Genomic DNA, 10,548 nt, shown 5'->3' with positions numbered 1-10,548 from the left:
TTTTCTATCTTTTTTAGTGTTTAATTCATTGATCTTCTCTTTCTCTATTATATGCAAGTAAGACTCTAGAGATATAAAGCTTCCTCTAAGAACTGCTTTGGCTGCATCTCATAAATTTTTGTATGTTGTCTCATTATTGTCATTCTCTTAGATGAAATTATTGATTGTGTCTATGATTTGTTGTTTTACCCACTAATTCTTTAAGATCAGATTATTTAATTTCCAATTAATTTTTGGTCTATTTTTTCCTGGCTCTTTATTACATGTGATTCTTGTTTCATCATGATTTGAAAAACTTGCATTTATTATTGCTGCCTTTCTGCATTTAATTTGGGGGGGAGGGGTTATGCCTTGATATATAGTCAATTTTTATATAGGTTTCTTGAACCACCAAGGAAAAAAGTATACTCCTTTCTGTCTTCAATTTTCTCCAAAGATCTATCATACCTAATTTTTCTAAAATTCTATTTACCTCCTTAACTTTTTTTTAAATTTATTTTGTGGTTCTATTTTTCTAGTAGTGAGAGAGCAAGATTGAGATCCCCCCACTAGTATAGTTTTGCTATCTCTTCTTGCAGCTCCCTTAACTTCTCCTCTAGGAATTTAGATGCTATACCATTTGGTACATATGTTTAGTATTGCTATGACTTCATTATATATGGTATCCTTTAGCAAGATATGATTTCCTTCCTTATCTCTTTTAATTAGACCAATTTTTGCCTTTACTTGATCTGAGATCAAGATTGCTACCACTGTTTGTTTGTTTTTTTATTTCATCTGAAGCATAATAGATTCTGCTTCAGCCTTTTCCCTTTACTCTGTATGTATCACTCTGCTTTACATGTGTTTCCTGTATTATAGGATTCTAGTCTTTAATCCAGTCTGCTATCCGATTCCATTTATGGGAGAGTTCATCCTATTCACATTCAAAGTTAAAATGACTAATTTTATATTTCCCACCATCTTATTTACTTCAAGTTATGCTTTTCTCTCTCCTTTCCATCTTTTCCTTCTCTTCAGTATTTTGCTTCTGACCAATACTTCCCTCAAACAGCCCTCCCCTTTACAGCTCCTCCTGCTTTCTTATACTATATATATTCTTATACTTATACCCTAATATTTCTGTTTTCCCTTCTATTAGCCTCCCTCTTTCCTTTCCTCTTTCCCCTCTCACTTACCTACTGGATGAGACAAATTTCTCTGTGAAGCTAAATAGGTCTGATATTCTCTCTTTGAACCAAATCTGATGAGAATATGATTCACACAATGTTCATCCCCCTCTCTTCTTTCCCTCAATTATAATAGATCTTCTTTGCCTCTTCATGAGATGTAATTTCTCTCATTTTACCTCCATTTTCTTCTTTTTCCAGTACAATCCCCTTTCCACCTTTAGTTTGTTTTTTATATTATCACAATAAAATCAAATTACAGCTGCAGTCTCTAAGTATACTCATAAGAGATATAGTTCTCAAGAATTTTTTTTTCTTTTTACCTTATTTACCAGGAAATATCTTTAAATGAAATGTGTACAAAACAGAACTCATTCCCTTTCTCTCTAAACCCTTATTCCTCTTCTCTATTACTACCACACTTAAACCTTCCTCTAACAACTTCTCCTTCCACCTCCTCTTATCTTTGCAAAATTGCAAGATTTGGAGATGATTCATTGACTCTACCTATTACATCAGCTAAGAGGACAGAGATGGTTCCTTTAAACACATACACACACGCACACACACACACACACACACACACACACACACACACACACACGATATTGTTCCAAGAAGAAAAAAACAAAGTTCCCAAATATATATACTCTCTTCTGATGAGAGCCAGAGAAGGATGTGGCAAGGACTTCAGATTTAGACTGAATCTTGCTTCCAACTACATACAAGCTACTGTCCTTTGGTAAGCAAACTTATATTCACCTGTTTGAGTCTTTCCTTTTCCTTATGTTTTACTTTCAATATCCATTTCTTTTTCCCTTTCTCTCATTGAATCCCATCACCACCAATCATCTTTCATGAACTCCCGAGATGTCTTTTTTTCTTAATCAGTTTATCCTGGGGAATGTTGTATCTCTCTTTTGTCTCTGCCTCTCTCCAGCATGTTCAAGTGTTTATTGTTGTTCTCTTCTCCCAATTCTTTAATAGTCTATAATCTTCCTTTAAACATTTCTTCTCTCTTGTGAGATGTCTCTTTTTTATATTCTGTTCTTTTCCCCACTGCCCATTTCCTGTCTCATTCAGCCAACGTATAACTTAACATTATTTTTCTCTTATCAATGCTGCTTTGTTCTGGACAATAGAGAAATTGGGTTTTAGGTTTTTATTCACTTTTTAGTTAGCAGGCAAAAAAATAAAATTTACATGTTCAAAATTACTAAATTCTTCAAAGAACTGTACCATAAATTTACTTTCTAGCCCCTTCTCTCTTCCTACCAAAGTAAAATATAGATATGTATAAATTCATTGGGTCTGATGTTTAAATACTTGTTTTTTTTTTTTAATTCTGGATCATAAAAAATTTTCTCTTTTGAAAGGAAGATTTTTTCACATATCTCAAATTCTTCTGAGTTATATCTTCCTGCTTCTCCAGTCCTTATCATTTAATTTTGATTAAAGTCAATTAATTATTTTCTCTTCCTTTCCTAACACCTACCATTTACAAAATTCTAAACTTAATAAGCATCATTTAAAATGTACACTACAATATACATAATAGGACACAAAGAGAAGATCATAAATGAATCTACAAATCTCTTTCATGTAGATCTTGCTTTTCTTTAAAAGTAATGTAATAAATTAAACATGTTGCTTCCAAAGCTGTCCTGCTTATCTGTGATTCCTACTTGTCTTTCTGGACAAGTCACTTAATGTCTCCCTAAAACAAAAATTTTAATAGCTGAAGCATTGAAGAAATTAACAAGCCCTTCCCTGACAGAGCTCATCCTCTTTTTTAGTTCTCTGGGCTCCTAGAATTCTAGCCCTTCATCTATAAAATGAGGGAAATGAAATTAGAGGTCTCCCAAGATTCTGACTATTCCTAAATCCCAATAATCCTTTTCTGCTCTTATATTTTTAATTTACTTTTTCTTTAATTCTTTGTTGGACTATGAGTACATGTATTTTAGGATGGAAGAAACATTAGTAAAACTCAGAGCTGAGTAAGCAGCACAATGAGACAGAATTAGAGAATCATTGAACTTCAGAAAGAATCTTTATGTTACTCATAGAATCATAGGTTTTAAGTGAAAGGACTTTCCATATTTCTTTGTCCATGAACTTCTTGACTCAGTAGCCCATCGGGTTTGCTAACGGTCAAATCTTGAGGGTCAACATTTGCCAACACAATAGAAAAGTTTTCAATTTATAGCAATATTTTGGAACATCTAATAAAGGGAAAAAAAAGTTGTTGACATACTAGATTAAAATAAGGAACTGAAAAAAAAAGAGAAGAAAGGAGCAAAGGGAAACTTGATGAGACGGCCTCTTGAAACTTGTTGAGGCAGCAAAGAGACTATGGAAATGGGCTTATGTTGTAACTCAAGGACCTTTGGGGAGCCAAAAAGGAAAAGGGTTTTTTTTTTTTTTAATTCAAAAAAAATTGAAGCATTTATTCAATAAATATTTACTGAAAATTACTACACGTATAACACCATGCCAAAATTATGGAAATATAAAAATGAATGGCACAGTTATTAACCCCAAGGACTTAAAATCAAGAAGGAGTGAAAAGGAAGCTACACAATTGATTGTAATATTAAGCAATATGTGATTGGTGTCAAAGAAATGGTATGATCTAGGGGAAAAAAATACTAGTTTGAGGGTCCAAGGATTTGGAATCAAATCTCATCTCTGCTGCTTATTGCCTGAATGACTTTGAAAAAATCATTTATTTCTCTAGGCCTGGAAAATAAAAGAGTTAAGTTAATTGATCATAAGGGTCCCTTTTACTTAAAATCTATGTACCTTGTATAGGACTGCTTGCCATCTGGGGGAGAGGGTAGAGGGAGGGAGGGGAAAAATCGGAACAGAAGTGAGTCCAAGGGATAATGTTGTAAAAAATTACCCTGGCATGGGTTCTGTCAATAAAAAGTTATTTTAAAAAATCTATGTACCTGAAAGTCACATAAGGAAAAAAAGGGGGTTAGGAATAGGGAATATTCACTTCTAGGTAAAGAATAGCTTCATGGAGGAGTTAGCATTTGATGCAACACTTGAAAAATGAGTAATAATCATAATAGCTGATTTTTCTTTAAGGTTTTCAAAATACTTTGTACATAATATTTTATTGGTCCCTCATGATAATTCTGTGAGAGAGATAATTTGTATATTATTATCCCTATTTTACAGATGGAATTACAAAGACTCAGAGAGACTGAATGACTAGGTATTAAGTGGGAGAATCAGAATTCAAACTATCCTTCTGATTAAACATCCATTGACTCTTCCCACTAAACCACAACATCCTCCTTTAAATACGAAAAAGGAAGAGATCTAGAAATCACAGGAAAGAGAAACAAATAGAGATATAGACAGAAAAAAGAGACATAGTTATAAATATAAAATAGAAATAGTCAGATTATATATACACCAATAGCTATATAGACAGATAGGTAACAATATAGAGATATAAATACATAAAATATAGATATAGATACAGATGTAGACATATCCATAGATACAGGTATAGATTTAGACATAGATAAGCATATATATACAGATACACATATTCTGAGAGAGAGAGAAATATCTATATTATGTATATGTATGCAGAAAGAGAAAAGCACACAATGAATAATGATTTATCTAATATGTCCACATAACAAACAAAGTCTAGAAAGGCAAGTTGTACTAAGATTGTGATGTGTTTTAAAAACCAAAAGAGCTTGAACTTTAGAAGGCAATGGGGATTTTTACCAAAGCTTTTTTGACTGAGGGAATGTTATGATCAAAAACACTATGGGAAGACCAGTCTAGCATTAGTGCTCACAGTAATTAGACAAGGATATGTCTCAAGAGTTCTAACTATCTAGTTAGAGCTGGTTGTTAAATTTTCTGTGTATTTACACCTTAGAAATTGGCAAATATTACAAATCTGGACTCAATTTATTGTTTTGCTGCTTGTCTAGATTTTCAAAAGTGATGGAAAAAATGTTAATATTATAGATTAAGCTTAATAGTGTATTGTCACACATACCGTAGCTGAATGTTACACATTCCCCAGTACTCAAGAGAATAGTTAGAAAGTTATTGATGTGATAATGGTGACCATGGCTAGACCTAGAGTGGTAGTTTTGGAAATGGAAAGAAAAGTGGCAAATGAAAATTGATAGGATTTGGAGAATGATTGAATATGGACTGTTGAAGATGAAGGGAAAAAAAAGTCATCAAAGTTAATTCAAAGTCTAAAATCTGAATTAGAATAATGGTAGTAATGTTCAGAGAAAAAAGACCAGTCAAATGAGTGAATTTGAGGTGAAATACGATTTTGTTTTAAATGTGTTGAGTTTGAGCAAGTAGATAGCAAGCGAGAGAAGTAACAATATTAGTAAATGGTTATAAAAACAAGACTGAACCTTGGTTTAGAGGTCAGGGCTAAAGATATTTATTTGCTCAATAATCAACTGTGTAATGATGTTGAATATGTAGGATCACATAACATCAATGGAGGGAAATCTTCATTTATAATGAGATTTTTAAATCATCCTATGCATTATAATAACTACATGATTTTTAAGATTTAAGTTTCTTAAGAGTGTGATTTTACTGCTTTTTCTTAAAATAAAAATTGCCTTTCTTTCCCTCCCCCACTGCTTATCTCAAGTAATTTGCATTCCACTGCACAATACAATTTGAGGAGAGAGAGGGTGTTAGTAACTGGAGAATCAAGAAACACTGCATTAAGAGATAGTACCTGAATTATTCTTTAAAGGTAGGTAGAGATTTCAAGAGTCAAAAGTGAGGAAAAAAGCGTGTTCCAGGCATAATGAGATGAAAAGTCAAATTAGGGGATTTGTATTTTTCACTAAGGTAATGAATGAGGAATGATTAAAAAATTTTGAGTAAAAGGGCACCAGGGATAAATCTACGTTTCTGAAACATCCGTTTTGCAGCTGTATGAAAAGATGATGAGAATCTGGACTAAGATGGTTTTGGTGTAAGTAGAGATAAAGGGATAAATAAGAACAATGTTTAAGATATAAAATACACAAAAACTGGCAACTGATGAAACATAAGTATTGAGGAAAAAAAGAAAGAGTCAAGGATAATTTCAGTCAAGAAGTAATGAATATAGGTAACTGAAAGAAAGGTAGTTCTGTCAACAGAAATGGAAGGGACACGGGTTTGGTGGGAAATACAATGAATTCCATTTTGAACATGTTGAGTTTGAAGTGACAACCATTTGGAGATGTCTAATAAGCAATTGATAATATAGGACTGGAATTCAAGAGCAAGATTGGGGTTGGACATATAGATTTTGGAATCAGCTCTACAGAAGTGAGCAGTGAACTTGTAAGAGCAGATAAAATGGCCAAGCAGATAAAAAGACCATACATCTAGAGAAAAAAAGAGAAAGGCACTCAAAATAGAGTCTGTAAGGACCTCCACACTTAGTGAGGTAGAAGATAATGATAATAATAAGTAGCAATTAGGTAGGAAAACAACCAAAAGAGCAGTATGATAGAAGTTAGAGTAGAAGAACATATACTAGCATAGTTAGTGGTGTATTGAAAAGTAAGAACTTTTAAAATAGGTTCAATTAGTATAAACAATGCTTTCTTAGGAGTTTGGATTTGAAAGAGAACTATGATGATAATTTGAGGGGTTGGCAAGGTCCACTGAATATTTTTTAAAGGTGGAAGAGATATAAAGCAGGGAAAGAGCCAATAGCAAAGTACAGAAAAAAGATGAAATGATCAAAGGGGCAAACTTCCAACAGAAAAAGGAAGGGATGAAATCAAGGTCATAAGTGATAAAAATAGCCTTAGCAAGACTTCATTAAAGCCTTGAGCAATAGAGAGGAGAATGGAGAATGAGGAATAAGCATTTTAATTGTGGTTTTCTATAAAATAGGAAGTGAAGTCTTCTGCTATGAGGGAGTCAAGTGGAAGTGGTATGGGAGATCTGAAAAGAGCTTATATAATAAGCTAATCAGAAAAAAAAAATGAATCATCAAGTAGCAGTGAGGGCCCAATTGTAATTAGATATAATAAATTTAAATTTTGTAGAAAGACTCAGTATCACAGGTGTAGGGATAAAGAACATGGATGGTTGGAGTTGGAAAAGTAGATATAGGACAGGGAAGAATGAATTCAGGTCTAGATGAATGTGTATAGTTGAAGTTACCAATATCTGGTATATATATTCAATATATAAAAAGAAGGAAAAGAAAGCACAGAGTGGGTAAATTAATTGGATGAGAGAATAGAGAACATGATTGGAAATCATGGTGAGGATGAAGAAGTTTAGGCAATGATGGAAAGATACAAGGATATGATCAGAAAATCTTCAGAGTTCTTGATTAAAAGGTAGAAAATTAGGATGATGAGCTGTCATTAGCTTAATGATGTCAAGGGATGGTTTGTCATGAAACTTTAGGATATTTGCATACTGAGATTAAATTGAGATGAAGACTGTGTTAAGATTGGATATAATAAATTTGGAAGTAATAATTCCAGAGCAGATGAGCTCACCAAGAGAAAATGTAGAGAAAAGAAGATGGTCCCAAAGAGATATCTTGAGACACACCAATGATTTGTAAAGGACAAGAAATCTATATAAGAACTAGAAATTGGTGAGGAAGTATGACTAAAATTTGCATTTCTTATGCTTCTTTTGCAGAATTTGCAGGATGCCTCTTACCAACAGCAGTTCATCTGATTTAATTCCCCAGCCCTTGAGGGAGCCCCAGGTGATGATTTCCATAGCCATCTTCAGCTTCACTTTCTTGTTGGGGCTGCCAGGCAATGGGTTGGTATTTTGGGTGATTGGATTCAAGATGAAGCGTACAGTGAATACAATATGGTTCCTCCATCTCACCGTGGCTGACCTCTTCTGTTGCCTCTCTGTGCCCTTCTCCCTCATTCACTTAGTCCTCCAAGGACACTGGCCCTATGGCTGGCTCTTATGCAAGCTCATCCCTTCCATCATCATCCTCAATATGTTTGCCAGTGTCTTCCTGCTTACGGCCATCAGTCTTGACCGTTGTGTTTTAGTGCTGCAGCCAGTATGGTGCCAGAATCATCGCACTGTGAAGATGGCCTTCAGCTTCTGTGCAGGGATCTGGGTCCTGGCTTTTGCAATGTGCACACCTGTGTTTTTGTACCGGGAAACCTTTACTGAGAACAACTGTACTGTGTGTGCCTACAACTTTGAGGAGAACAATCCCCCAGATTATATTTACTTTAGTCCTAGCCTAGTAGAAGAAGGCTCACTCAAGAACTCCTCTGTGTCTGAGTTGGCTGGCAAGATGGAAGGTACCTTATATCCCTCATCTTCCAGGAGGGATGATTCTCCTTGGCTTTCTACCACCCCTGATACACCTGGAACTTCTGGTGTTTTCTTCCATACTAAAGTCGGCAGAGGTCATTCTGGAGATACACTAGGCACTGTGAGTTCAGTTAACTTAAATAATCATCATTCCTTTCCTGATTTATCAGAACTGCCAAAGAAACTTCATGATAAATCACCTACAATTTCTCCTGTTTTACCCGAGTTTACCAACAATGATTCCAGTACTGATACACCGAGAAATTCTGATGTCCTAGCCTATGACAGTGCAGGAGCTTTACCCTGGACTTCTAACAATCCTTTAGATATCCCTGAAGTGACTGAAGATTTCTTGGATTTTATTTATGAATATGATTTCAATGAGAACCAACTGTCAACAACCTTGGTGGCCATCACAGTCACAAGACTGGTGATAGGTTTCCTTCTGCCCTTCGCCATCATGATGGTCTGTTACACCCTCATCATTTTTCGTCTAAACAGAAGTCACTTTGCTAAATCTAGGAGCAAAACCCTGAAAGTGGCTGTAGTGGTAGTCATCACCTTTTTTGTCTGCTGGACTCCATATCATATTATTGGGGTTCTGTCACTGATAGCATCTCCATATAGCCCACTTGGAAAGGCAGTGATAGCACTGGACAACCTCTCCATTGCACTGGCATCTGCCAATAGCTGCCTTAATCCCCTGCTCTATGCTTTCATGGGAAAAGATTTTAGGCAAAAAGCACAGCAGTCCATACAGGGCATTCTGGAGGCTGCTTTCAGTGAAGATCCCATGCATTCTTCTAGTTGTCCCCAGAACAAAACCTCCCTGACTCAAGACGTTGTCAGCACGGCTGTGTGAGAAGATGGGATCAGTGGAACGATACAACCCCAATAAGGCTATGTCCTAGGATATGTTTTCAAGTAGAAGATATCATGGTGACTAGAAGATTTGGAATAGAATTGGTTGGGGGAACCATGAGAAGTCATTTCAGATAATAGGAGCACATAGAAGTTAGTTTAGTTTTTTATTTTTAATAATAACCTTTTCTTTTCAAAATACATGGAAAGATAGTTTTCAACATTCACCTTTACAAAACCTTGTGTTCCAAATTTTTCTCCTTCCCTTAACCCCACCATTCTTCCCCAAAATAGCAAGTAATCCAATATAGGTTAAACATGTGCAATGCTTCTAAACATTGTCTCTACATTTATTGTACTACACAAGAAAAAATCAGAGCAAAAAGGGAAAAAATGAGAAAGAAAACAAAATGCAAACAAACAACAACAAAAAAGTGAAAATACTATTTGTGATCCACATTTAGTCCCCATAGTCCTCTCTGCAGATGGTTTTCTCCATCACAAGTCTCTTGGAATTGGTCTGAATCGAGATTAGTTTAGTTTTGAAATTTAACTGGCTCAGGGATCCAGGTTTTACTTATAGAGGGAATTTCCTCAATAAATACATAAGAACTTCCTGAGTATAAAAACATCCAGAACATGAGGACTTGGCATCTCTCAGGTTTCTGCCCACAGATCCTAACACTACTACGAGCCGAATTATGCTTATTAGTCAAAATAATAATCTGGGTGAACATCCCTTCTCTGTACTGAATGTCCTTCCCCTCATACAGCAATTTCTGTAAATTGAGAATATCTTGTCTCCTTCCAATCCTAAACCTAAGATACCTTACCATTCTGGTTGAACCTGATTCATAACAACCCCTATGCTTGAATAGAATTGCATGCCATTAAACAAGTCACTTAAGCTCCCAATTTCCTCATTATTACAAGAGTTGTCCTGGAAGATTTCATTTTCAACTCCAAAATTTTGGTAAATGTGATGCTTAAGTTTAATGCATAAGAACCAGGATGAAAGATTTATTGGCAAGAGATGGTGAAGAGTAAGATCTATAAGCCAATTAAAATATATGAGAATCTGATGTTTTAAAATCTATTTTAATGTTTATTCTTGCCATTTTTTTAGCTTTTACTAAAGCTTTTTTTATCTTTCAAAGATATAGCAAGAACAAAAGTACAACCATCTCTC

The 10,548-nt window shown here is 34.8% G+C and overlaps 1 protein-coding gene across 1 annotated transcript; it reads left to right on the top strand.

Moving 5' to 3' along the window:
* Positions 1-1,778: 1,778 nt before the first annotated feature.
* On the top strand, positions 1,779-9,581 carry C3AR1 (complement C3a receptor 1). Its single transcript, XM_003771195.4, has 2 exons — positions 1,779-1,911; positions 7,851-9,581. The coding sequence occupies exon 2, from the start codon at positions 7,861-7,863 to the stop codon at positions 9,358-9,360; it is 1,500 nt and encodes a 499-aa protein (XP_003771243.1). The 5' UTR covers positions 1,779-1,911; positions 7,851-7,860; the 3' UTR covers positions 9,361-9,581.
* The last annotated feature ends 967 nt before the right edge of the window (positions 9,582-10,548 follow it).

This window comes from Sarcophilus harrisii, chromosome 5, assembly GCF_902635505.1.
Source record: "Sarcophilus harrisii chromosome 5, mSarHar1.11, whole genome shotgun sequence".
Lineage (NCBI taxonomy): Eukaryota > Metazoa > Chordata > Mammalia > Dasyuromorphia > Dasyuridae > Sarcophilus > Sarcophilus harrisii.
This window is presented reverse-complemented; position numbering and strand designations above follow the sequence as displayed.

Bases quoted from the DNA above. Each gene is read 5' to 3' on its own strand.
- C3AR1 (XM_003771195.4), top strand. From the start codon at position 7,861: ATGCCTCTTACCAACAGCAGTTCATCTGATTTAATTCCCCAGCCCTTG.